The sequence below is a fragment of the Manacus vitellinus genome, unplaced genomic scaffold, assembly GCF_001715985.3.
Source record: "Manacus vitellinus isolate BGI_N305 unplaced genomic scaffold, ASM171598v3 scaffold_5_pilon, whole genome shotgun sequence".
Classification (NCBI taxonomy): Eukaryota; Metazoa; Chordata; class Aves; order Passeriformes; family Pipridae; genus Manacus; species Manacus vitellinus.
In genome coordinates, this window is record NW_021940682.1 from 15,956,983 (window position 1) to 15,984,307 (window position 27,325).

General features: G+C 54.8%; 2 protein-coding genes across 2 annotated transcripts in view; both read left to right on the top strand.

Annotated features, from left to right (window-relative positions):
• On the top strand, nt 1-21,950 carry TRIOBP (TRIO and F-actin binding protein). The gene is made up of 20 exons (XM_018080100.2): nt 1-114; nt 1,435-1,568; nt 1,964-2,075; nt 2,600-2,718; nt 3,117-3,557; nt 4,339-4,471; nt 6,088-6,180; nt 11,516-11,572; nt 11,922-11,990; nt 12,436-12,525; nt 13,359-13,468; nt 13,916-14,480; nt 15,077-15,187; nt 17,161-17,308; nt 17,813-17,924; nt 18,399-18,558; nt 18,904-19,017; nt 19,327-19,413; nt 20,264-20,427; nt 21,146-21,950. The coding sequence occupies exons 1-19, from the start codon at nt 1-3 to the stop codon at nt 20,423-20,425; spliced, it is 2,931 nt and encodes a 976-aa protein (XP_017935589.2). The 3' UTR covers nt 20,426-20,427; nt 21,146-21,950.
• LOC103764627 (histone H5) overlaps nt 20,973-27,325 on the top strand; it is a 7,546-nt gene continuing 1,193 nt past the window's right edge. Inside the window, exon 1 of the mRNA XM_008931550.3 lies at nt 20,973-21,083. Coding sequence (XP_008929798.3) covers nt 20,973-21,083 — 111 coding nt within the window. The remainder of the gene's footprint in view (nt 21,084-27,325) is intronic.

Here is a 27,325-nt window from a genome sequence, read left to right on the forward strand (position 1 = left end):
ATGTCTGATTCAGTGGATGACGTGCCCTGCATGAACTTTGAAGCCAACATATTTGCAAAGAGCCTGTGTCAGCACTGTTTCCGAACTGCAGGGGCTCACCAGCATGCTATTGAGGTGAGCTACTCCATCCCACCTGGAGACTATGCATACTTCATTAAGGGCCCCTTTGTTCTCTATTGGGACTCCACCTATCTTTGTAGAGATGGAAATCCCTAAGAAAAAGGCTCAGCCAGGATTTCTAAATGTCCTGGGGGGAAAGCTGCATGGGGAGAGAGTCTTTCTAGGCACAGCAATCCCCTTAACTGTGCCTAGACTAAAGCTGGGAACCACCTTAGCGGGGAAGGGATGGACACTGGGTGCAAGGGAAAGATCCTGGAAGGGAAAGCAGGGTTGTCACATGTGCAAAGCTATAAGGAGGGAAGTGGGGACTGGCAGAGCAAGGATGCACCCTGGATTAATCTCTGCTTGATGCCTGCTGGCATTTGCAGTTTTCCTCACCTTAAATATGGTCCTGGTCGATTTCCCTGTGGCCTCTGCTGTTGGCTTAGGGCCAGGGCTGAGTCCTGGCCCTGGGGCAGCTGCAGTGAGCTGTTCCAGGCAGGGAAGGCATGAGAGGGTTGAATCTCATGGGACCTTGGACTCTAGATACCTTGATCCAACATGGTCCTTTGAGATGGGGCTGGACGCACAAGCTACTTGGCTGTCTCCGACTGGGCAACAGCTGGTTTCATGTTCACAAAGGGTTTCGTGTTGTTCGCCGTCCTCCAGGAGCGACTGGCCAGGGATGATGAAATAGTAATGAGCCTCCCTCTCTCTTTCTCACCCTCTCCCTCTCTTGTCCTGGCCCTGGGCCCTCTAAGGTTACCTCAGCCCTCCACCCGCTATCTGCTCAGAGCTGTCACCTCTGAGTGAATCCCAGTGCAGGCGAGACGCTGGAGGGAAGGCAGTGCAGACAGCTGACTCCCTGGAGCCTCCCCCACTGCTGCTCATAAGCCCTGCAAATAACGGGGCCGGGGAGGATGCTGAGACGCCTGCAAGCCCTGACAGAGGCAGAGGCTGGGACTACAGCCTTTTCTGCAAAAATTTTCCTTCCTCTTGGTTCCACTGACTCTTCCTGAGCTACCCTGGTGGCAAGGGAGAGCAGCTGCCAGCAGCATCAGCGTCAACATGGGGGGACAGTTTCCCTGAGCCCTCATCCACACATGCAGTCTCTGGGATGTCTGCAGCATTCAGCATCAAATAGGAGCTTGCTGGGCCTCTCTGGCCTCTTGGAATAGGAGAAAAATCTCAACGGTGGGCTGGATGAGATATCAAGAGCCCTGGAGGCCAGGCTGCTCTCAGAGGAGGTAGAAGAAGCAGGCGTTTCCGAAGGGCACCATTCATCCTCATCCTTGACACGCTGACAGCACCACTGCATCCCCTTCTTCCTCACAGGAGCATGCTGTGGAGGTCACAGGGCGTGATGCCTGCAGCAACCCAGATCCAGGAGAGCCCTGGGACGCCCTCCATATTTTAGCCCCACAGTGCGAGGTGTACGTGTGCGTGGGCCCAGTGGAGGGCACAGAGCGGTGAGTACCAGCTGGGAGCCGTGCTGCTCCAACCAGCCCCTTTGATGGGAAGAATGGAGGAGGGGGAGTGGGAAGCCAAGCAGGGGGAAACTGGACACCTTCTCCCTGATGCTCTGCACACTGGTGCCTGGGAAAAAGGACTGAGAAATCCTCACATCATATCCTCTAACCGTTCCTCTTGACTGTCCCAGGAGAGGGCAGGGGGCCCCCTGAAAGAGTGTCCTCCTTCTTCACTCCCTCCAGAGCAAGGCCGGTGGTCCCAGGATGGGCTCTGCCAGCCTCTGCCCGTCCAGTAGAGAGTGAGCCAGTGTGACTTGGGCTGCCAGTGCTGCCACCTGCCCCTGAGCTCTGCGGGCTCTGCTGACCACCAGCTGTCCTCTCTCCCTGCCCCACAGCTGGCACGAGAGCAGGCGATATCCCCCACTCAGCCCCGGAGCTGAGGGTGAGCACAGAGAAACTGGCACCGACCCTAGCACCTGTGCTGATGCCAACTCCACGCTTGCCAGGGTGAGATGGGGATCTCTTGCGGTTTGGGTTATTCTGGTCTCCTCAGTCCCTTTGGCCCTTCAATGTCACTTCTGCTGGGCACGTTCAGAGGGTTTCTGCGCGCGCTGACAGGTTGAATTCACCCCTCTGGCTCTCCCGCAGAAAGAAAAAGGAGCCCATCATGTGCAGGGAGTTGGATTTGATGGTCCCGATGGGTCCCTTACAACTTGTGACATTCTATGATTCTAAGGTCCTGAGATGCAAGGGGGGATCAGCCGAGACTCTTAGTCCCCACAAAGGAGGCTCTCCTCCTAAAGAGCACATGAGATTCACTCTTGGATTCCCCATGTGGACTTTCTATGCTGTTTCTTGTCATTGTTGGTCTGGGGTCATCTTACACTCACGCAGCTGCTTTTCTGGTTCCTTTTTACTGGCAGCTTTGGGTTGAACAGGTTGTAACTTTTCATATATATGCTCGTACATCCTTCCAGCCCACAAAAGCTACTGGTCCCCCTTGCAGATATCTGCCCTATTTTGTCTCCCAGGAAGGGGAAATGACCCGGTTGTGGGACAACACTTTGGGATCAGGCAAACGGGACATGATGAGCTACATGGGCCATAAGGAGGAGGTGCGGTCGCGAGCCCCTCAGGCAGACAGACCCAGGTGGGCTCAGCCCGTTCGTTCTGGATCCTGGGTAAGAGCTGAAGCCCAGGGGTCTAGGAAAGAAATCTGCCCACTGAAAGCAGGTACTCTTGCTTGTTCCCGTGTGAGATTCTAGTTCTGGTTTGCTTTCTACCCAGGGGTCTCTGAAGTTCACAGCAGATCTCTATTGAGATTTAGCATCTCTTTATCCAGTTGTGGTCCCAGAAGGTGTTCGACACCTCCATGGGCACCATGTGAGAGTCCATCTCTGTGTGTGCTGACCACAAACCCTGGATCTCTCAGGTGTTCTCTGTTTGCATGGTTTGGCATGCCCTTGGCTTGCAGTGCTGTGTCCCAGAGCTCCCACCCTGCCTGGAGGGAGTCTGGGTTTTATCTCTCCCCTCCTGGACCATTTCTAGCTCTCCTCCGAAGACCTGCTTTGCCGTGGACGTGGTGGCATCCCGTGTCGCTCATGCCTCCCCCAGTAACGGCCTTCTCCCCGTCCCAGAGCACCGTCCTGCCAGCCAGAAACGTGAGGAAATCTGGCCGAAACACCGGAAAACTGACCCTCCCTGGGCATCTACCCTGCCGCATGCCCCAGCAGGCTCCCCATCGGCCCGCAACAACCCCTTTGGTGGCAGTGGGCACCCTGCTGGGTCTCGGGTGCGGGAGTCCCGTGGGCACCCCAGCAGTGGGGGCACAGAGGGACGGCACGGGCTGGAGAGGCAGGAGTACACAGTGCTGGCAGACCTGCCCAAGCCCAAGCGCCTCGCGCAGCGGGATGCTGTTGACCGCTACGGTTCCCGGACACTCAGCCCTGGCCGAGTGGAGGTGGAGAGGATATTTGGCTGCGAACGCAGGTGAGAAGCAACGGGACCCACAGCGGTCAGAGGGCCCCTCTCTGCTCTCATGGGGCCCCCACCTCCTAATCGCCATGCCTCATAGGGAGAGCAGGGATAGATGGCAAAGCTCAGCTTTCAGCTGTGCTTACATTTCCCTTAAAGCAAGGATTGGGTTTAGGCTCAGGGCCATCCAACCTGGGGAGCTCACCCATTGTGGCAGGCATTGGAAAGGTGGAGCAAAAGCTGCACTGATGGAAGGGACCTGCCCACCTTCCTCATCCTCACAGTCACCTTCTGGAAGCTGGAGGATGTGCTGCAAAGCAGGGCTCCTCATGGGAAGAGGGAAGGAAAGCAGTGTTCCCCAGCCCCACTGTTCCCTCAGTACCTCCCCAGGGATCCAGCATCCACTGTAGATGCTGTTCAGGAAAGGATGAGGTATACCAAGAAGTACATAGTAGCTGGTTAGGTCTTGGCTGGAGAAGCAAGAGCAGCTCCAGTGTTGGTGGCATGGGGCAGGAGGGGACATAAACAGAGACTGGGGAAGTATCCCGGACAGGTGGGTGGGATGCAAAGGACCAGATGGAGGGAAGATGAGGAATGGTGTGAAGAAAACATGCGTGAGGCAGCAGAATACAAAAGCTGAGGTGGCTGAAATGATGGGGACAGGGAGAGGTCATGGCGCACAGTGTCTGAGACAGGTGGAGGTCTGTGGGGTCAGGCTAAGGTGGAGCAGGATCTACAGGGGCTCTGCCTCCAAGCTGAGCATGGTGACAGTTGGACAAACTGTGTGTGTCCACAGGAAATCAGAGACGCTGGAGGCCTTCCAAGCTCTGGAGGAGGGCCGTGTGGACCGGCTCGATGGCAAGACACCAGTGCCACTCAGCAAAGGCCACCTAGTTCGGAGGCAGTCCAGCCCCAGCCTGCCCAGGGAGGTGAGGCTTGGCAGGACTTCATCCCAGCTCTTCAAGCTGGGTTGCTTTCTCCAGCCGCATTTTCTTCTCTTTCTGCCACATGCTTCTCTCTTTCGTTCCCCTGCTCCCCCTTCGCTCTAATCCCAGCCCTTCCTTTGTCATAGACTGGGATCCTTGGCTCTTAAATTGCAGGAGCCCTTTCACCCTTTGGGTGCAAGAGTCTTCTTTTCAGTATGACCTGGCTCCATACATAGGGATGCAATTGCTCTCTGGGCAACCATTTGACCAAACCACCTCCCAGCCCTAATCCTGTCTTGTTCTGCTAACTAGTGTGGGGGTTTTTTTAAGAGGACTCTCTGCTCTCTCTCTCCTTAATGACCTTAGAGTCAGCGAGTCTCCTGGCACTTTGAGCAGCGCAGCAGAGACCCCAAGGAGCCCCTGCGCTCCCCCAGCCCAGCTCGGCACTCTGAAAAGGCCAGCAGAAAGCGAGGGGACTCCCCGTGCCCTGCCAGCCCTGGCTGGCTGGAGAGAGGCAGTCGAAGCCCACGCTCTGCAAGCCCAGCCCACAGGTTGGAGAAGAGGGTAGGGGAGACCGTGAGCCCCCCCTGTCGCTCTGAGAAAAGCTGGAGAAGCCGAGGGGAGCCTGGCCGTCCCCCAAACCCAGAAAGGGGCCGAGCCACTTGGCAGGCAGGGAGTACACGGCAAACACTGGAGAAGAAGAGCCGAGGGGACTCCTTGCACCCCACAGGTGTTGGGAAGGTCTCAGATAACAGCAGGCTGAGCTGGGCAGGGCCACCCCCACAGTCCCTCAGTCCTGCAAGATGTATGGAGAGCACGAGGAAAAGCCAAAAGGAGATCTCCCCTCCCAGTTTGGTGCGGGGAGCAGAGAGGCAACGGGTGAAGCCAGGGGAGCCACTGCACATTTCAGGGCCCAGGAAGCCATCTGAATGTGGCTGGCAGAGCCTCCGGGAAAAGCTGACATCCTCCCAGCCTGGAAAGGGCACCAGCAGTGACTGGAAAGGCCGAGGCAAGCCCCTGCGCCCCACGAGTCCAACACGACCACTGGAGCAAGACTGGAAGGGTCGGGGGGATGTCCACCAAGCACAGGTGTGGGAGAAGGACTGGAAGCGCCAAGAGATGACCGTGTGCCATGCAGATGTGATGCGCCAGCTGGAAAGAGACTGGAAAAGCCCCACTAGAGGTCTGGATGTAGGACTACGGCCAGATGACAGCTGGAAAAGGCCTGAGAGCCCGGCACAGCATCTGGAGGAGGACTGGAAGGGTCCTGAACACACCCGAAACACAAACAACCCAGAGAAGCCATTGGAAAGTGACTGGGGGAACAAGAGTCTTCTCATTTACCATGTGAGTAGGGCAGGAGCCAGAGGTAATGGGACCGTGGCAGGCATAAAACTGGCAAGCACAGAGTGCGTGGGTCCCCTGGGTTGCATTTTGTGCATCCTGACTCCCTTGGATCCTCTGCTTCTCCAGGGGAGCTGAGCTGCCTGGCTGGCACTGGGAAGAGGGAGGATGCTTTCTCTCCTGGGCCATGCCAGGAGGCAGCAGATGCTCAGATCTGGGAAGCTGAGTTGAGGACTAGACCCTGATGGCTTCAGCTCCTGCTCTTTTCCCTGCAGCCCCAGCTGGGTGGAAGCACCTTCCCACTGCAAAGCAGCACCAGCTCCTCAGGAAGCCCGCAGCCACATTTGAATGCCAGTAAGAAGCACAAGGTAGGGGCCAGCCCCTGGGAATGGTGAGGAAGGGCAGCTGCCCTTTCTTGGGGAACACTGTGGGCAGGACCTAGGTCTCCAGCACTTGATCTGAGCAGGCTTAGCATGTTGCTGTCTTCCCATGACTTCCTGGAGACCATGGCCACTAACACTCCCCTTCACTGCATCCTCTGCCCATTTCTTGGGGAAGACAGGGGAAGGGGGAAGGCATTGAGTCACAGAGACTGTTTATAAAGCCAGAGAAGGGTGAGTAACAGGCTTAGGACTAAAATCTCAGTGTAGCTGCTTTCCTTCACTTTATTATTGCCTGGTGCTATGATGGCACCAAGGGTTTTACAGGGATGAAGTGGGCTTTAGTGGCATGAAAGAAGATATGGTGAATTGTGTTGGTGTTCCTGGGATACCAGAAATGGCATGAGCAGCTTTGGAGGGCTGCAGAAAGTGTCCCGGGAGCCCATGTAGCTGGCAGCTGCACCTGAGTTCCTGCCTCTGTCCCCCTCTGTGTGCATAGTCATCTCGGCCAGGTTGTCCTCTGCTTTGTGCTTTATACAAGGACAAACTGCAGCGAGGAAAGAGGCTGCCAAAGGCCTCTGAAACCGGTGACATCCCTTCCCTCCCTTCACTGCCCCAGGCCAGAGAGGAGCCCAAAGCCCTGAACTTCCTACATACAACTAGGCCAGATCACCCTGCTTGTGCCAGGTTTCTTCAGCACTAAGCTCTGGGCCAGGCACCTTCTCTTTGCCTTGCAGCAAACAGCATAGCCTCGGTGTGATTGCAGAGTAGAACCTGGCATTTTGTGATACACAGCCCCTGCCCCTTTTCCTTTGGGACCCTCTCTAGCAATTCCCCTTCCCGAGGCCAACTGCCTTTCCAGGACCACCAGCAGCCCCCACATGACCTGCTACCACCTCTGCCAAGAGTCTAGAGGAGTTCATTTGAGGGGTCAGGGCATAAAACCGAGCAGCTTCAGGAGCCAAGGCAAGAACCCCACTGCGTGCACTGCTAAAAATCCCTGCCTGCGAAAAATTCCAGCCTGAGAGCAAACCCTGCCTGGTAAGGGCTGGGCACCCGACGGTCCCTTCCCGGGGCAGCAGCGGCTCAGCCCGTCTCTCGTCAGGGCGTCACCTTTGCCCGTGCCTAGGGTGGAAAGGCTGACACTGGCTCATCCCACATCGCCTCCGTCCCGTCCCGTCCCGTCCCTCACCTCACGGAGCCGCCGCCGCCTTCCTGCGGACCGGCGCCTCGCCCGCCCGGCGGCTCCCATTGGCTTGCGGGCGGCCGGGGCGGTGGGCGGCGGCTGCCATTGGCACCTGCCCGGGCCCTCCAGGAAGTTCGGGAGGAGGAAAAAAAACGTTTTTTGGGTGGTTTCCTTTTTCTTTTTTTTTTTTTTTTTTCCCATTCCTTTCCTTTTCCTTTTTTTTTTTTTTTTTGTTAAGAAAAAAAAAAAAAGGAAAGAGGCGAGCGGGGAGGCGCGGGGCGGGCGGCGGAGCGGGCATGGTGGGGCCGTGGGAGCCGCCCGGCCGCTGAAGCCGCCCCGCCCGCCTGGCTGCCAGCGCCCGGGCCCTCCGCCGCGACCCCGGCCCGGCCCGCGGCCGCGGCGCCCCCAGCCATGAAAGTGATCGCGGACCGGCCCGCCGTGGCCTCGGGGCGGCGGGCGGGGATCGCGGGGGCTTCTCCCCCGAGGCTCGGGCACAGCCGGGACTGGTGACTGGGAGGGGAGGTGGGCCCAGCTGTCAGCCGCCAGCTCGGGGGTCTCCGCTCGGTGTACTCTCTGGAGCCGCTCTTTCCCCGGGGACTCTGGTCCCCGGGACCAAGGGCTGTGGCGGTGCCTCCTTGGCTCCCTTTCCCATCCCCGGGGCTCCCTCGTGCCGCGTCGGGTTTCCCGGCGGGCACCACCCCACCCAGATGAGCGGGAGCGTGGACCGGGCTGAGGCGGGCCAGCTCAGCGCACCGATGACCGCAGTCGGACGAGAAATTCGATCCCTTCGGGAGTGGGGAACTCCTGCTCCTGTGGGAAACAGATGGCGGTTGGGGCAGCGGAACATCCCGCCCCTGGGGCGAACCTTCCTAGGCACAGGCGGCTGCCGGCCGCGGGAGGAAGGATGTTGAGCAAAGTGGGGTAATGGAAGTGACAGGCTGGGCTGTGCCCGCCGGCGTTTCGCACGGGGGCGGTGGGAAAGGGAGAGCCTGTCGCCCGCTGGCTCTCGCTGCACGTGTAGGTTCGGGAGCTGCATGTGTGCCCCAGCCTGGAAGCGATTTTGCTTTCACCAAACTGAGCTGGAGTGATTTTGCTTTGTGTTTTGGCCTGGGGCCCGCGCCTTGTGGAGCGGGTTCCCTTTTTGGAGAAGAGGAGACTCTGTGCTTTCCGGGAGGCTTGAAAGCCCCTTGCACCATTTCCTGGAGATGACAGAAAGCAGTGCTCCAGGACCTGGGGTCCTGAGGAGCCTTTGTGAGCAGGAAGAGTAGGAGGCACGGTGATGGCAGAGGCTGGTGATGGAAGGAGACATCTGATCATCCCATTTGCCCGCTCCGGCACTGAGCCTTCTCAGCCTGCCACAGCCTCTTCTCCACTTCTCCATCTCGGCGCCTTAGTACCACCCAGGAGCCATTCCTTCGCTCCCACCCTGTCCCTTTTCCTTCTTTGGTGTTTACATTCTTCAGATACTTAGAGGCTGTTATCACCTCCCCTGTAGCCCTTCTTCAACCAGAGCAGGCAACTGCTGCTCCTTAACCTGCTGTTGCAAGCCAGTCTTTCCAGATCTCACCTATGTCCCCAGCTGCTTGAAACCCCCTCCAGTGCCTCCGACTGGTCAGCTACAGGGCTGAACATAAAACCTCTGACGGGTACGGATGCAACTGGGCAAAATTGCTGCTGCCACCTCCCAAGCCAAAGCCTCACCATCTGCAGCCCCGAGCTGCGCTGCAGGGCCGTGCATTTTGCTGGGGGTGCATCCTGCCACATCACTGCGTCTCCGGCACCCGGATCTCTCCCAGCAGCTTGGCTTTCCTGGATGTTTCCTCCTCCCACTGTTGGGCCATTTCCTCTGAGGGGTTCTATTTGAACCCCGCTCTCTTCTCTGCCGGTGTCCTGCGCTTTTTATGCTGGATGAGGAAACTGGATTTGGCTGTGGGGAAAGGAAGAAAAATGGCTGTAGGCACTTTGAGCATCAACTGATGCCTCAACTTATTTTACTGGCCCCACTATGACAAGAATAGTCCAAAGATGATTCTGTAGAGCTCTGGCTCTGTGTCTGGGGCTGGCAGGGAGAGCAGAAGCCCTGTGCAATTCATCTGCCTGGGAGAAGCCGTCCCAGGGGAATTTTCTGGCCTCAGCACTGTGTTAGGGGCAGTGGTTCTGGCAGGACTTTGTGGAAGTTTTTCCAGTGGCATACATCCCATTAATATTAATTATTTTGGCACCTAATGCTTTGGGATTGTAAATCCTCAATGAGACCCAGCTGATCCATACGACAGCCCCAGCCAGGAGTCCTTTCGCTCCCTCTCTCCCTATATTGTTTTTCCGCCTCTGTGGAGCCTGCCCATCTCTCTTCTGTTGAGTGCACGTGTCCCAGGAGAGAGGAGGTTGCACTTTGATGTTTTACCTCCTTTTCTTCCTTCCCACTGCTCTGAGTTTGGAGTTGAAGTCACCGGATTGGAAGGAATAACGGGAAAAAGGGTGGAGCTACTGCCATGGGGAAAGAATTAATTTTCAGGGTGCTTTCTCAGGGCAGCAGTGAAGCCACCAGGATGTCTGTGTTGATGGGGATGCATGCATCCCCCTCATCTCCTAGCTGCCAGCAGTGCCTGTCACCTCAGCGGGAGGTGAGGTTTGGGAGCCCCCTATGTCCTTTGCTCTGGTTTCCCTCCCTTTCAGGGAGCTTGGGACTGCCGGATGCTTCTGGCCAGGCCTGAAGCTGTAGCAGCCACTGACCCTCCCCTTGGCATGTCTCCCTGCTCCTGCTCAAACCAATAGCTGGAGCGCCAGGGTGGGCCGGCACATTCTCGGCTCTTGCTGCCCCATAACCTTGGGTGTAACCCAAGAGCAGCAGCTCAGGGAGATGAAAGCAGGGCAAGCCTCATCCTGTCTGGATGACCAGGGAGCTGGGCTTGTAGGGCAGCTGTGGCCAGCCACTGGGCTTGTTTAGGGAGTATGAAGTGGCCACCCCTTCTCACTATCTCAGTCTCAGCTGATGGTTGTGACACATGGGGACTGCTGGTGGCTTCCCTGGGACTGGCAAGTCTAGTGCTGTCACTTCTCCTACACTGTGCCTGCCTGATTCAGCTGCAGAAGAAGGGGCAGGTTGGCAAACTCCGGCTTCTCGAGGAGAAGACATGTTGGACTGAATTCTTTGGTGGTGCAACTTCCTTGGAGCCAACAGAACTGGGAGGAGGGACTCGCTCAAGCCTGTTTGGCTGAGGGCAAAGCCAGGGACAGAGGTTCCCCTGAGTCAGCTCCCTGGTGCTCCACCTTGGAAAGGAGATAAACTGGTTGGGATGCTGCACCAGTGGCATGGGGTTGGGAGGAGGCAGGGAGTATGGGGAAACTCTGGCATGGGATAATGGGGGTGAAATTCTCTTCATCCTCATCTTCAGTAGCTGTGGCTGGGCAGGAGGCAGCCTCTGTAGTTGGAGGGAGCAGGAGCTGAATAAGGGAAGGGCCCCCAGAATCTCAGAGAGGGTTGAGCCTTGGAAGGGGTTCAGTCTCAGACAGGACGAAGGATCAAGCACTGGTTGTGGCTCTGACTTCATCTCTTCCCTGGGGCACATCGTTTAAAGGCAACGTGTTTTCACAGCTGTTGAATTGCCTCCTATACGTTTTTGGTGAGGGCTGTTTTGTAGAGAGCTACTCGTCTTTAATAACTGATCAGTAGTGAAGTTACTGGAGGGACATTGCTCTGGGGAACAAACAGACAGGGTTTAGACAAGGTGTGTCTGGTTCTTTGTGACTTTGCCTCCATCTCTGAGGCAAACCCCATCAGTGGTGGTGGAGCACTCCCTCCTGCCCACTCTCCTTGTCTCTGCCTCCCCGTGTCTGAATAAATACCTGTGAGGCACCTTGTGGAAACCTTCCTGCTGCATATTTTCCTTTTTTTTTTAAAACCCCTTTCCTTATCTCCTCCTCCCTCTTACAGGAATGACTGCCTGCTGCTGAGAGCTATGCCCAGTTCTCCTTTGCTATCAGGTCATATACCCCCATGAGTTTCCTAAAAACTATGCCAGGATATTCCCATTGTTGTTCTGTCACTGGGGACTCGCCTTCTACCCCCTGTCATAAAAAGTGTTTTTGTGGGTCGCTCTAAGAGGGTAACTCTCTGTTTTGTCCTTTTCTCTCCAGCCGGATCTCCTCAATTTCAAGAAGGGATGGATGTCCATCCTGGATGAGCCAGGAGAGGTAAGCCTGAGACATGAGTCTGCTTCTTCCCCTACCCCTCGCTGCTAGAGATCCCTTGTGAGCCAGCTGATTTCCTTCCCCCATGCTTGCTGAGGTCTCTCCTGTTGGGAAAGGCAGTGGGAAACCTTTGGTGAAAGTGCCTCACTCCATGTGTGGATACAGAGTTTCACAGAGTGTCTCTCTCCCATCTGAGGAGCACAAGGGGGATCTGGGAGGGAGGAGGGAGAGGAGAAGGCTGAGAGGTCATAGCGTGGAGAGTCCCTCCCTGTTCCTACACTTTTCCTGGTAACTGCCTATCCATTTCCCTCCTGTCTTTTCCCTTCCCTCTCCCTGCCTGATCCACCTACAGTGGAAGAAACATTGGTTCGTGCTGACCGACTCGAGCTTGAGGTATTACCGGGACTCGAACGCAGAGGAGGTAAGCATGGCCAGTCTTTCTCCAGCCCTTTCTGCCTTCCTGTCCAGGGGGTAGAAGAGCACAGCCCTGGCGTGACCAGTGTGCTCCAGGGAGAAGTGGCAGTATCATGTCCTCCTGAAGGACACTGGAAGTGGCAAGCTGCTCTTTGCCAAGGGGTGATGTGGGGTGGTGAAGTCTGGGGGGACTGCTGGTGGTGGGAGGTGAGCAGAAGGGCTGATTCTGTGGCTGGGCATTTCTGATGCTCTCCACCCTGCTGGCTGCCCTCGGATTAGAAGAGGTGTGCTGTAAAACTGAGCCTGGCTTCTGGAGAGCTGAGCCTGGCTCCAAGAGAACTCTGGGGTAAAGACGGAGGTGGCCCGCGCTTTGTTTAGGGTGCTGACAAGTGATGGAGGCTTTTTCAAAGCTGAGTGAGCACTGATGTCCTCGCGGGTGGCTGTGCTTGCAGGCTGATGACCTTGACGGAGAAATTGACCTCCGCTCCTGCACGGATGTGACAGAGTTTGCAGTGCAACGCAACTATGGCTTCCAGATACACGTGAGTGTTTGGCACTGCCTGGGCACGGAGCAGTAGCACCAAGGGATGCTGGGTGGGAATGTGTGCTCCCTCCCCATGCCAAGATGCTGAGAGGCAATTCGAGCAAATCCTTTGCCAGGATGGTGGCCCAGCAAGGCTGGTTTGGTGACACATGGGTGGCAGTGCTCAGGGACACAAGTGCTGCCCGCCTGCAAAGGAAGGAGAAGAAAGAGGCTTTGCAGGGCTGGCAGAAGGCTGTGCTGGAGGCAGTCCACGAGCTAAGCTAAATGCCAGGAGTGTTTAACTGACCTGTTGGCCAAGACAACTTCTCAATAGCCGCAAGGAGGGAGTGGCGAGCACTAGAGACCTTTGTGTAGCCTGGCTCACTGTGCTCTGAGTGGCAGCCTGTACCCTGGGTTCAGCCCCAGTACAGTCCTGTCCTTGGCTACTTGCTGTAGCAGCAGGAGGCAGCTGCTAAGGCAGCATAAAAAATGGTGGGTGCTCAGGACTGTGCACTTCATGGTCTGGGTTTCCCTGTGGCCTGCTGCTGTACCCCAGTGCTGGCATCCAGCACCTGAACAGCTGGATTGCACCAGCTGGCTCAATGTGCCAGCAAAGTTTCTTTTGCCTTTGCTTGGAGATGGTCTCATAGAGGATGTGTAACGAGCTTCCCCTCAAGCAGTGTGTCTCCTCTCCCACCCCTCCACGTGGCCACAAGAGCCTGAGACAGCAGATGGCCTTTCTAACACTGTTCACTACCCGTGGAAGTGGGTCCTGTAGGTCTCAAGGAGTGAGTGGGAGCTGCTGCATCTCCACTGGGCACTGACGGGCCCTCTGTCCCCTCCCTGTTGCAGACAAAGGATGCCGTCTTCACCCTGTCAGCGATGACCTCGGGCATCCGGCGCAACTGGATCGAGGCCCTGAGGAAGAATGTGCGCCCAGTCAGTGCTCCAGATGTCACCAAGTAAGAGCTGCCCTGTGCTGCTTCTCCTCTTCCCACTTGCTGCCCTTCTACCCTGGCAGACAGGGACCAGGAAGACCCCTCTGGAAATCTCATCACTCCCAGATCAGCCCTGCTCTCTGCTTCTCCTGAAAATGGCTTGGTTACACCAGCTGGTGACAGGGATTGACAGCCCGATGGCTTCCTGTCTCGCACCTGCTTTTTGCCTCACCACATCAGTTTAGCCTGGTTTCTCCACCAGCATAGCTGCAACCAGGGTCAATCTTCCCCACCCTGTGGAGGAACCTATTTCCCTGAGGGATGGGGTGCTACAGGCCCAGCTCCATGCTCAGGGTGGGGTTTCATGAGGCTGGGCTGAGAGAGGGCTGAGCCTTGGGCAGCTGGCAGTGCCTCTGCTGGTATCCTTTCCCAACGGTGCCTCTGCTTCACCAGTTGCTGCTCTGGTTTCAGGCTCTCTGACTGCGATAAGGAGAACTCCTTCCGTAACTGTGTTCCCCAGAAAGGCTCACTCCGGATGGAGGAGCAGCAGCGGCCAGGCTCGGGCTCGGGCTCCGAGGGGAACTCGAAGGGCAGTCACTGGAAGGCAGATGGGCAGCGCCATGCCTTTGATTATGTGGAGCTGTCTCCCTTGCCACAGGACCCCGGGAATCAGGGGTCCTCACAGAGGACAAAAGGGAGCTTGAGGATCTCCGACCGAACTCCCAAGTATGAGGAGCTGGAGCGGGATCTGGCCATCCGTTCGGAGGAGAGGCGGAAATGGTTTGAGACCCCTGATGGCAGGGTCACAAACAGCGATGGCCCAGCAGGGGACTCTTCCCGCAAGGTCGGGGAGCAGGACCTCCCCCCTCCACCACTTTCAGAGGAACAGCGGATTCATCTGAACGAGGAGATAGAGAAGAAGTGGCTGGAGCTGGAACGCCTGCCTTTGAAGGACTTGCAGCGAGTGCCCTTGACAGCACTGCTGAACCAGAGCAAGGGGGGCCATGGAGACACCAACGAGGCACTGAAAAAGGAGGTAAGCATCCCTCCTCTCTGAAACTGGGATTCTGGTGGCCCCTTGGTGTGGTCCCTGGCAGCAGGAGGCTTTGCAGAAGAACAAGGCAGAGGTTCAGGAAGATGTTCATTCTTTCTGGCTCCATTTGCCACCTGTCAAGTGCATGGAAGCTTTTGCAACATGGTGAGGCCAGAGGCCTGCTGTCACACACCTGGAGAGGTTCCCCAGACCACGTTTTGGTTCAGGATAATTTATTTGTTGTCACTGTTTGCATGGAATGTTTTTCCTCAGAACACATGCACAGCCTTTCTTTGGCTGTTCCCAAGCCTACAAGCACTTCACCTGACGGTCTTTGAAAGGAACCATGCAGTGGTGGTTTCCTCCACCATGAATCCACCTCTGGAAGCTGGGATGTCTCCTCCCTTTCTTACTAGCACTCACCAGGCTGGGGCTGGCTTTGCCAGTTTGGGCCCTTGGCAGGCTACCAGGGAAGCAGACGTCCCCACTGGCCATGCATGGCCCTCCCCATCCTTAAGCCCAGGGTTTGGATGCAGCGTATTGGTCAGACCATGGCACTTTTCTACTCTTGGCTGACCATCTCTCTCCTCCCTCCACAGATCCAGTCACTGCGGGCACAGCTGGAGTCCTGCCGGGCCAGAAATGAGAGTCTTCGAGAGGCAGCAACATCCCAGGGAGACAGCCATGTGCCCCGAGGGTACATCTCACAGGTGAGCAGGATGCAGGACACAGGACCCTGGGATCACTCCCAGTACCAAACTGGGAATTGTTGGGACTCAGCTTATTGCTGAGCAGGTATTGCTAATCATTGGGTTGTCATGGTGACCCTAACTGGGCCCATTTGTAATCAATGTTAATTACATAAAGGCTGGTGGATGTTGTCTGGCCTTAAAGGGACCGGAATTATAAACAAAGAGAAGAAGAGTTAAGGGAGAGGTGGAGGATCTGTCCCCCACTTTGCACATGCATACAATGCTGGCCTGGCCTAGGCTGGGGGGTGAGCTCGTGAGCAGGTCAGCAGCTTTCTGCAGAGCCTCTGGTGCATTCTCCTGTGGTTTGCTGCTGTGGTTCTTGCTAATAGGGGCTCATGAGTGCCTTTAAAAAGCAGTCAGTCAGTCCCTGGGGAGCTCTAATCCCTGTCAGGACCACTCAAGTCCTGAAGGTCACTTTGACAACACAGGCCATTTGTTGAGGACGGCACGTGGGAGAGCTGCTAAGCAGAATTTGCTCATGCTTCAGCCTCTCTCTTTGCTTTGTTTATTTATTTTTCCCTCTCACAGACTCATCCAAAGTAAGCAGGGTCACATCCCATAGGGATTTCCTGTGGGGAGGCTGCTGTTCTACCATGCAGCGGGGTTTTCAGGATGTGCCCTGTGTGTTGAAAGATGCCGGGATGAGGAGGCTGGCAGGGCAGGAAACGAGCTGGCTAAGTCTGTTGCAGTGGGTTGGCTGTACCTAGCCCAGATAAAGAAACCCACAAGCCCTGTGGCACACAGCCTGGACACTTACCAGTCTCTCTGTCATCTTGATTTAATATTTGCATCTCACAGGCCTCTTTATAGTCAAAAAAAGCAAAAGCAGTGGGGAGGAACTTCCTTATCTTCCTAATAACTTTTCTCAAAAGGCCAGCATTTCACATTTGAGGCCAAACTTGACCTTTCCCCAAAGGACTTGTTCTCTCTGCCAAGGGTTGCAGCCAGTCCGTGGACAGATCACCAAATTGATTCCTTACCTTTTCCTCTCCTTTGGTTGATCTGTGAGCTTCTCTCATCTCAGTAGAGAAGAGTAGCCAGCAAGGACTTGCATTCATACACTTGTCTTGCAGTGTCCTTTGTATCAGCCTTTGCCTTAGTCCTGGGTGAAGGAATGGGATGGCAAGGGGCTGTGGGAGGATGTGATGACTTCCTAGCTCTCTGCTGTTGTCTTTGAGCCCCAGGCTTTTTAAAGAAAAGGCATGGTTTGGTGATGAACAAATACTTCTTGAGAGGCTTGGGGTGGTGGTGGAGGGGGAGCAGAGATGTAGTGCCAAGGTGGGAACCGCTTTGCTTTGCTCTATCTTGAGTTAACCACGGCACTCAGCGTAGAAAGAACTATCCCCCTGGTCTCAGAGCTATCAGAAAGGAGGGCGATTTGTGTGAGGAGGATCCCTAACCATTAGGCTGTGGGGAGGGCTCTTTCACAGCCTCTGTCAGGCCTCAGGGCAGTGCAGAGTGTCACTTTTCAGGAGAAGAGGCTCAGTTTTCATTGATTCCGGGAGATGCTGCTTCATTTAAAAGGCAGATACTGAGATGCAGTTCCCTCTGTTGATCTTCGGCCAGGCAGTGCAGCCTGGTGGAGGGTCAGGACTGTGGCGTTGCACGTTATTCCCAACTCTTGGCCCAAGAGGGATGTTCCTGTCTTGCTGCTTTAGTTTTAAGAGCCAGAGGAATGTTTCTTCCTCTGTAAAGTGTCAAGGGGTTGCAAGATGTGTGTCCCTCTCAAATGGTTGTGTTCAGAGATTAAAGTGCTACTTCACTTTCAGAAGGAAAAGACCCTCCTGGGAAGTAGCCTTACTTCTCTCAAAGTGTCCCTGGACTTGGGTGAGGTTTGCAAAGGCAAACATCAGCTGAGCCAGGTGCTTGTCCTGGCCCAAGCCCTTTTGTCTTCCTTCCTGGTCTCAGCCCTCCTCTCCTCCACACAACAGGAGGCCTGTGAGCGTAGCCTGGCTGAGATGGAGTCATCCCACAAGCAAGTGATGGAGGAGCTCCAGAGGCACCACCAGCGGGAGCTGGAGCGACTGCGGCAGGAGAAGGAGCGGCTTCTGGCAGAGGAGGCAGCGGCGACAGCAGCAGGTAGGAGCACACACCAAGCTGTGCCCCTGCTCAGCTGGGTCCCTCCCACCTCTCCCAAATGTCTCTTGCCAGAAGCCAGTCACTCCAGTCATCTGGAGCTACTCTGTTGATCTTACTGGTGTGAGACCGATGCTTCTTGGAGCATGAGCTTTGGTGCTCCTTGGACCTGTGGTGCTGGTGGAGATGGCATGGTAAAGATACTGCAGGAAATGGTGTCTTGCCTCTGTGGATGGGTGGAAGGGGACCAGCGCTTTCTTGTAGGTGGGTAGGGCTGACAGAGGTGGTAAGAAGTTCCCACATTGTGTTAGTCTCCTTGGCAGCATGGTGATCCTGGGGTTTGGAGAAGGTGGGGGCTGTCCTGAGGGCAGAAGAGGAGGAGGGGGAATCTGCAAAGATAGATCTGGGAACTTGCAGTGGCAAGAGCTTAGCCAGTTCCCTGTTGTGGTTTCCCCGACTAAAGCTGACACAGCCTGATCCCCCATCTCCCATTGTCCCCCTCTGCAGCCATCGAAGCACTGAAGAAAGCCCACAGGGAGGAAATGAATAAGGAGCTAGGCAGGACACGAAGCTTCCAGCAATGCAGCTCTCTCCCAGAAGCCCTCCAGAAGCAGCACCAGTAAGAAAGCACCTCTCTTGCTCCCCTTTCCCAGTGATGCTGCCTTGTGCCAGTGTCACTGTACCCTCTCTGCAGCTCTAGCCCCCAGCTGTTCTTCCTGCCACCTCCCCAGTTCTCTCCTCGGGGGTGATGGGTACCCAGTGGTGAATCCCAGGGCTGCTGGAGCTGTAGAGCAAGGAGGTTTGTCTCCTACTTGGTGCTTTTCCCTGTAGCACTTCCCTCTTCCCTACAGCTTTTTCCCTCTATTTTCTTTATGGAAAGCTCCTAGATATCTCCTGCATGTCTTGAAGCTCCTAGAAGCACCACACTCAAGTGTGGGAGTGTGGAAACTGAAGCCTTGGTCCACAAAGAACATTGTCGTGTGCTAATGACTGATGTGGGCAGAGGCTGGCCATGGCAGGGGGGAGGGTGATGCCAGTGGCCAGGAGCTGGAAAGGGTTTTGGGGCAGTGATGAGCTGGTGCCTCTTTGGCAGGTTGGACGTGGATTCCCTGAAGCGGGAGCTGCAGGTGCTTTCTGAGCAGTATTCCCAGAAGTGCCTGGAAATTGGGGAACTCACCCAGAAGGCAGAGGAGCGGGAGCAGATACTGCAGCGCTGTCAGCAGGAGGGGAAGGACCTCCTCCGGAAAAATCAGGCAAGAGAAGGGCTTTCCCTGCTAGCAGACACTGTGAAGCATGTTTTTCCCTCACACAGCACAGCCCCTCTGTTAGAACTCCCCTATTTTTTCATATTTCTTCCCTTCTGAGATCTTATCGTCAGAAGAAGATTAAGAATGAGAGATTGTAGTTGGGCTTGTCATAACTGTGGTGTTAAATATGGCAAATGTATTCTGCAGATTGTAGATGCTGCTTTCAGCTGTGGACAGGGAGTTACAAAATGGTGTCTAAGCTGGAGTAGGGCTGGAATGAAGATGGAAGGGTCAGGACAGTAGAGAGGCCTGTGCCATGGCTACTCTGACGTCTTTTGGCTTTGGCTGCAGGAGCTGCAGACCCGCCTCTCGGATGAGATCGGGAAGCTGCGGAGCTTTATTTCGTCACGGAGCTCTGGGGACCGCTCTTCGCACAACAATGAGCGGAGTTCCTGCGAGCTGGAGGTATGGGGGTCCCCCTGGCTGCCCCACTGCCTCCATCCCTACCCGCTCTGGGGAATCTTCTCCTCTCAACGGTTTTGGCTTAGAGCAGGTGGGGAGTGGGGTGCCGGATGGAGCAACGGGGATGGTGCAGGAAGCAGGAATGCAAGCTTCCCCTCTGCCGCTCTCTCAGGCTGTTTGCACCGTTTCCTGCCCCAGCCCTTCTGGTCCTTCCTTCCTTTCCCACCATCGCGCTTGCGCCAGGGCCTTCCAGCCCTTCCGAGATGGTGGCTCTTGAGTCACCTCTGGTTCCTCTCCCACTTTCTGGCCCAGGTGCTGCTGCGAGTGAAGGAGAACGAGCTCCAGTACCTAAAGAAAGAGGTGCAGTGCCTCCGGGAGGAGCTGCAGATGATGCAAAAGGTGGTGTTTTCTGGGAGTTACTGGGAAATCAGCAGGAGAGGGGAGGGAGGGGGGCACCAGGGCTTCATATCAGCAGGGTTCAGCTGGGTTTAGTGAATGCTCAGGACAAACCCTCTTGTGCTCCTTGTCGTTGCTGACTGCAGAGCACATAGCAGCTCCAAACAGCATGGGCTGGCATAGACTTACCTTGTAGAAGGGAAGTGTCACAGAGACTTCACTGCTGGTTTACCCAGATATAAGCACATAAAGCATGGACAGGCCAGGAGCCCTTCTTTTCCGAGTGCGAAACCTGGATGAAGCCTGCCTAGCACTCTGCTTCCCTTAGTTATCCCCTCTCTGGGTGGATGTATTTCCTTGGGTGTTGTTTCTGGGCCTGCTGCTCCCTCCACTGGCAGCAGCTCATTCAGAGGGATTTTCAAAGACCCCTGCCAAAGGAGGACCTAAAAGAGGCTTTGAGATTCAGTGATGCTCAAGGAGATTATAACTTACTCATGTAAGTTTTTTGCCATATAAGCAGCTGGGCCCAACTCTCTCAGTGGCCTGCATCCCTGGTGGTGGTTTTTTTCCCATATGGCTGCCTCCACATGTACACAAGCCATGGTAAGGCCCACATTGCCTCATCAATCTGATGCTGCAGATCCCCACTGCTGCGGCACCAGAGTCTCTGCCTTCCTTCCTAGCCCAGGTTTTGCAAAGTGCTACCTCCATGCTCATCTTCTGAATAGTTTCTGCATGGCCCAGATTGGGATGGGCTTCAAACCCAGGGCTAGCTTTCTGCTTCTCACCTGCTGGGCTTACCTCGCCGCAGCCCTCCCTAATATCAGCCCAGAATCTCTCCCTCCCTTGGCAGGACAAGAGATTTGCCTCAGGGAAATACCAAGATGTCTATGCAGAGCTGAATCACATCAAGGTGCGCTCAGAGCGAGAGATCGAGCAGCTGAAGGAGCACCTGCGCCTGGCCATGGCGGCTCTGCAGGAGAAGGAGTCGCTGTGCAACAGCGTCGGCAAGTAACGGTGAGCACTGAGGGTGCTGTGATGTCCCCTGCGGGTGCAGCTGGCTGAGACTGGCTGCTGCACACTGACAGGGCGATGGAAGCTGCCAGTTTCTACTGCTCCACTCAGTGTTGAAACTTTAGGCTTAACCTCTTCCTTCGCTGCTTCTTGCACCCCTGGCCCTCCTGTTGTCCCTGACATTCTCCCAAGGGCTTCAGCCCCCTTTTCACTGTGTTGCTCTCGATGCAGCCAGCACCAAGTGCTGCTCAACCAGGTTGGATGTGGGAGCCAGCTAAATGCTGGCCTTCGACCTGTGGCTTGGGTGACAATGTGGGGGCAGTTACACATTCCCCGTGTAAGGCTGTGTTTCTGCTCTGTTCACCTTTGAAGTGGTTTCCCTATCACAGAACGGAAATTTTAGGTCTGCATCAAAGCAGCCCTGACTAGACCCAGCCCTTCTCCCACACTCACCTGCAGATATCCCTGCCGTGGCTGGGGAGGGAAGCAGGGTGACAGGAACAAGGGCATCCTGTTGTCCGTACTGCTTCTGCCCTTGCTTGGATGCCATGGCCATTGGAATTGGGGTCACCCTGCTCCACCAGCGCTTGCTGATGGGCACTGAAATGAGTGGGTCTGTAGCAGGGCACCAGACAGCCATCTCTCCAGGGAGCAGGAAGGTCAGTATTTCTGTGCTCAGTGGAGTCTTTCTAAACCATTTCTGTTTTGTCTCTCTCTCTAGGTCTGCTCTACGTTTGTTATCTGTTCTAGTTTTGTATTTGCTCCATTCCTCACTTGTGGGGAGAGGGAGGTTGAATCCCATCCGTTATCGCCTTGGCAAGGAATCCCACACACCCCCAACCTCCTCACTCCCTTCCCAAAGCTTTTTGGATGAACCCTTTTTGCCTGCATACCTGAGCACATTGTTTGGACTGGCTCCTTACATGCACCTTCTTCAGGATTTTTATATGTGAAAATTATATTTTATAGAGGAATTTTTCCCCCACAGGAAGAAGGGGAAGAGGAGGAGGAAAACTTTTACTACATCACCAGCATTTTTCTAACCTGAAAAAGAGAATCTGGTTTTTTTCCCCCTTCCCCAGCCCCATTGCTCCCAGCCACACAGCCACCTTTGGCATGTATTCCCTCTCTTCCAAATGTCTCCACGGTCCCCTGGGATGTACAGCAAGGACCATGCTTCCCCTCCCCGTGCCACCCCCCAGGACCTGCGGAGAAGACATGCAAGCCATAGGAGGGAGACGCTGGGGCCACCTGCCATGGATGTGCTTGCCTGGGACATTTGAAAGAGGACACCTTGGCAAGAGTCCGCATGATCAAGCTCTCTCCGTATCTGCCCTTTTGGCTCCTTCAAGAACCCGCGTTGGCAGGAGCCCAAAGCCACGGGGCTTCTCCTTTCTGGAGGAGAGGAGCTGTGAGGCTGCTACTGCACCCGCCAGAGCCAACCTCCCCAAGGTGGCAGCTGCTGCTGCTCTGCTGCACCCTTCAACTTTTAACTTAATAAAATCTTCCCCTTTCGCTGAGAAAAATGTGTTCCTTGAGGGGAAGGTTTGCCATGTGGCCCTAATCCACAGGGGTGAGGGGAAGGGTAATTTCAAGGTTTTGGGTCATACTGACCAGTTGCTTCCCTCCCTCAGGGTTTGGTAAGGGAAAGCAGCAGGAACACACCCAGCCCCTGGCTAGAGAGCGAGAGGAGCCCTGCAGTGCCATTATCCAGATGTTTTCACCTTTGGCTTTGAGGGGGGAAGTAATCTGCTTCACCACACTGCTCCCAAAATTCCACATGGACTCTCACCTCATGGAGGAAGAGCTGAGCCTGAGCTCCATTAGTAAATCCAGTTTTGGGAGGGCACATGGCACTGCAAATTACTGGCAGAGTAAACAGTATATATAGGTCCTGGGGGAGATCAGAGGGATCTCGAATGCTTTCCTCCTCCTCTTTTTTGGATGAAACATATTGCTTTTTTGTCCCAGTGGAGAACCTGAGGGTGACTATTTCTTGTTCAGCCCCATCCCAGTGTAAACAGGAGCTATTGCTCAAATAGGCTGCTGGCACTTACAGAAGAGCCCCAATTGCAGGTACTTGCTGGGGCTGGGGGCAACATCTGAAGAGGAGAGGACGAAGGGGTCAAGGAGGATTCTTGGATAGAGGCAACAGATGTGTCAGCTGGGAGGATGGAGTACTGTGAGACATGGGGATGGAAGCGGAGTGTAAGAACATGGTGGCAGCCAGAATGAGGGTAGTTAGGGCAGCACCCTTTCCTCAGCATGTGATCACCTTGCCATGGTATTGGCATCCCCTGGGGCTGGGCTGTGCAGACAAATAGAGGCCCACTCTTTCACCGAGAAGGGCTACGACAACTACTTTCCCTAGGTAAGGCAAACCTCTTTGTAAGTCACAAATTCTGGTAAAATTGGGTGGCAGGCTTTGGTCAAGTGCACAAGGCCCTTGGGCAACCCAATGGATGGTGCAAGAGTCCAAGCAATGAGCTCAACTCCCCGCTGTACCTGTGGAGCACCAGGGCTTGCTAAAGATGGTTCTCGGCCTCCTGCCCTTGGCCTAGAAACCCTCCTATCCCTGTGCTGCTCAAGGTCCAGGCTTTTTCCTCTGCCTCACAGCAGGACATAGCTGTTGCCATTGAGTTTGGGATGGGACAAGCATTTGGCACACAGGAGGCTGGGATGGGAAGGAAGGCGAGAGGTGATAGAGCAGGTCAGGGCAGCTGCTTCCAGGCTGCAGGGCTTGGTCTTGCCATGCAGATTGGTAGGAACCAAATAAGGAGAGAAAAAAATGGGGTTCAGAGCACAGTGTGGCAGGTTGGGGGATGCCTGGGAGGTTTTTAGAAAAAAACAACCACCAGAACAACAGTCTGCATGGTTGTACCTACATCTGGGAGACAAAATCCCCAAAAGTGGGACATGGGGCAAGCAAGGAATGAACTGCAAACTGCTGTTTTGCACAACGCTCACCCACCCCTTCCCTGAAAGTTTGGTATCTTGTGTTTGGGTTGGTTTGTTGGGGCGGTGTGTTGTTTTCTTCTGCCTTTCGGACCAGGGCTGCTTAACCCCGATAAATGTGTCGTGTAAGCACAGGCGAAATGTGTGGGCGCGTGACATGTGGTAGAGTTGTCCCTCCTTGAGGCTCTGCGGCTGCAGATCAGCCACCAGCGGGGCACAAGCATCCCGTCATCCCAGGGTGATGGGGGACTCCGCCTCCAAAACTGGCGCGGCGTTAATCAGGCTGCCCCTGTCTCGCCTGTGTCGGGGCGATATGGTCACCCCGTCGTCTGTGTGTCGTTATCTCCTGAGTGCAGGGGAGCCGGGTGGGGGAAGAGTGGCAGGGAGAGGAGGTGACCAAAATGCCCGTGGATGATAGGCATGATGGCCGGCAGAGCCCCAAAAGCATCCCAAAGCAATGACTGTACCCCATTCGCTTGCCCCCAGCTGGATTGTGGCTGTGAGAAACGTCCCAGCCTCAAGCACAGGGAAAACCTAAAGCTGTGCAGCACTGTGGTTGCATGAGAGCCAGCATCCCAGTTCCCACAAGGAGCTTGCCCTTAAAAACCAACTCATAAATCTTTTAAAACAGTGGTAATAAGTCCAGCAGCCAGAGACAATGCCCCTTTGCTGTTTATTTGCATCTTTCAAGCCAGTAGCACTGGCCAGGCTGAGCAGCTTCATGCTGGGCTGACCACACTGCATTGTATGTCGGGGGCTCAGGGCTGAAGCTCTGATGAACATGGCTGGAACATCAGCCAATTTCCCAGTTTTGCTATTAAAAAAGGACAGAAGCACTTGGATCTGACTGCTGCCAAGACCAAGTCCCACTGCTGGTGATTTTGAGTCTCTTTGAAAATGGAAATTGGGTAAAACAAGACGTTGTCATTGGCAATAATCTCCAGAAGTGCCTTGGTGCGCTCGGATGCCTCTGAACAGCTGTCCTGCCCCTACAAGGCAGAGACTGTTACCCAGCAGATCTGTAGCACATCCAGTGTGGACAGTTTGACCATTTAAGACAAAATTTGCAGCTGGAATTGTGTAAATCCCCATGGGGTCTGGCTGAACACAGTGCAGGGAGGGAGGAGAAGGTAAATAGGATTACAGAGAGGATTCTTCTGCCAGGCTCTGTCCTCTGGAGTTCGTCGGAGAAGTGGTATTTCCCAATCTCTGCTGACTAATGCCAGAAATGGGAGGCACAGGAGGCTTGGAGTGGTTGGGTAGCTTTTACTGAGGAGAAAAGTGACTGCAGGGTGTAACCCACCCTGTCCTGGGCATGGTGGCAGGTTTCTGTGGCCAAAAACACAGGCACAAGCCCAAGCTGGCCCATAGGAATAACTTTTCCTTCTGGATGAGCCCTCCTGTGCTACCTGCAGTGGGGTGCCTGCAGTGCTGGACCCCACTTCCCAGAAGCAACAGGACTTGCATTGCTCTGCAGCATCTGCATTCCACCTCCAGCCTTGACATCCTACCAGGGGCTGGAAAATCCTCTCAGTCTTGAGCAGTTCGTGTTAAGGATGCATAGGTAAAACAGTGCAAGGTTCAAGGGGTGTTTTCCAGCATCAAGTGGGGTGCTTAGGGGTTACCTTGACCAGGTTACCCACCATGTACAAGGCCAACAGCAGCCTGATGAGCTGTGACCACCTGTCTACCTTCCCTCCAGCAAGTTGCTCAGGGGCACAGGATCTTCCCTCTATTTTGACTGCCTAAAAGTTAGGGAGCTAGTCCAGATGAAAGGGCCAGAACCACCATGTATGGGGGAGAGGGTGTTTGTTTGCCAGCAGCGGCACCCGCCGGAGGAGGCTGAGCAGCCCAGATCAGCTGCAGGAACTGCCCAGGTGAACAGCTGAGATTAGACCCCTAAGATGTCCAAAGTTAGGTAAAGCATCTGCCCCCTCCCTCTCTGTCTCCTTTCCTCCCCTCCCTCCCGCCTTTGCCCCCACATCACTGCACTGTATAGATAATGACTGCCTGGGTTTTAAGGCTGGAGGTTATGCGGTCAGACCATGGCACTGTGCCAGCCTCGGGGGCCAATTCCTAAACCCCCCCTAAACCTTCTCCTCTATCCCCAGAGCTTGGAGTATGGGTGAGCTGCTTCTGACAGTTAAAAACTTGGATGCAAATAAAAGCAGATGGTGCCTTATCTGCACGTGCCTGGGTTGCCTACGTGCAGGCAGCCAGTGCTGGCAGTTTATTCCCAGATAGGAAAAATGAGACGTCCTCTGGCCAGGCAAAGTGTTGTACAGAGGCCACCAGAGCCCCCTGCCCATGATCTCCATATGGGATGAAAAGCCATGTATTCGCTAGGTCTTAAAACAAAAGCAAACCCCAGGGGAGGTGAGAGGGTGGTTATTTCTCTCTACCATTAGGAGCAATTTGCTCCTAAAAAAGTCCAATGCTGAGAACCTTTTCCACTCCCCAAATGAAATGGGGCATGTGAAGCTGCACCAGGAAGGGAGGCACAAGGAGATGCCCTCGGTGGCCCTTCCGTCTGTGGGAAAGCATCAGAGGCCCGAGTATCTCCTCCTGGGCTAGGCCCTCACACAGTACTTGTATTCTCCAGGAAGAGAGTATCAAAGGCTTCTATTCTATTTCTATCTCTATGTAGTGGTAGGACAAGGAGGAACAGCTCTAAACTGAATGAGGGCAGGTTTAGATTAGATGTTAGGAAGAAAATCTTTGCTGTGAGTGTTGTGAAGCACTGGAATATGTTGTCCACAGAAGTTGTGGATGCCCTATCCCTGGAAGTGTTCAAGACCAGGTTGGATAGGGCTCTGAGCAACCTGTCTAGTGGAAGCTGTCTCTGTAGGAGAGCTGGGACTAAATGATCTTTAAGGTCCGATCCAACTCAAACCATCCTATGATTCTATGATTCTATTTCTAATTTCTATTATCTCTATTTCTGCTATTTCTATTTGTTCTATTACTTCAATTTCTATTATTTTGGTATTTATATTTTGTATTTATGTATCTATATTGATTTTTATGTGTACTTCTGTGTGTCCCTGGCTAGTGGTTTTCATGGCCCTGGGCACCCAGGGTACATAGAAGTTACCAAGAGGTGCTCGCTGTGTACATTAATGCTATGCTGGGGCGTTGCGGGATTTGGAGGCACAGGGGTTCACCTCTGAGCACCTCATGGCGTGTCAGTGGGCACCAGGTGGCTGCACCCGCATGTTTTTAAGAAATAAGGGGAAAACATCATCTAAATCCTACTGGCAAGATGATGATAGTGGCTACACTTAATCTCCCAGGAACAGCCGACTGCTCATCCAGTGGGGAAAGGATGGCTGATTGCCACTGTTACGTGTCCCTGCTCTGTCCCCTCACAAAGAGTTGTGTGTGTCCCCTAAAAATAAGGGGCCAGGCTGTTATTTGTGACCCCTCACCATACACATGCTAGGGCTGAGCTGGTGTCCCCAAAGCACCTGGTGGAAAGCAAAGGGGGAGAGGAGGAGGCAGAGGTATTTGGCCGTGGAGTACTGCTGCTGAGATGATTTTGCACCCAGTGCTCTCCCTTTTCTCCTTGGTGAGACCCTGTGTCTCCTCTTGTGTCCTTCCTTGTCCCCTTGATGTCTTGCCTGGTGTTCTTCCTTGTGCCCTGGTATTTTTCCTGGGTGTCTCCTTGTGTCCCTGCTAAGTGTCCTTCCCCCACCCTTGTGTCCTCCTTAAGTGTCCCCCCATCTGTCTTGATGTTGCCCTGAGTATCCCTGCCATGCCTGTCCCTGTCTTCCCAGTGTCCATAAGTACTCCCCACTGTCTCACCATGTCCCATTCACTGTCCTTCCTCGTGCCTACTCAATATCCTTCCAAATGCACCTTGTCCCAGAATGCCCCACTCAGTGTCCCTTCCAAGTGCTTGTCCTTTGTTATCCCACACTGACTCCACCGGTGTCCCTCCCTGTCC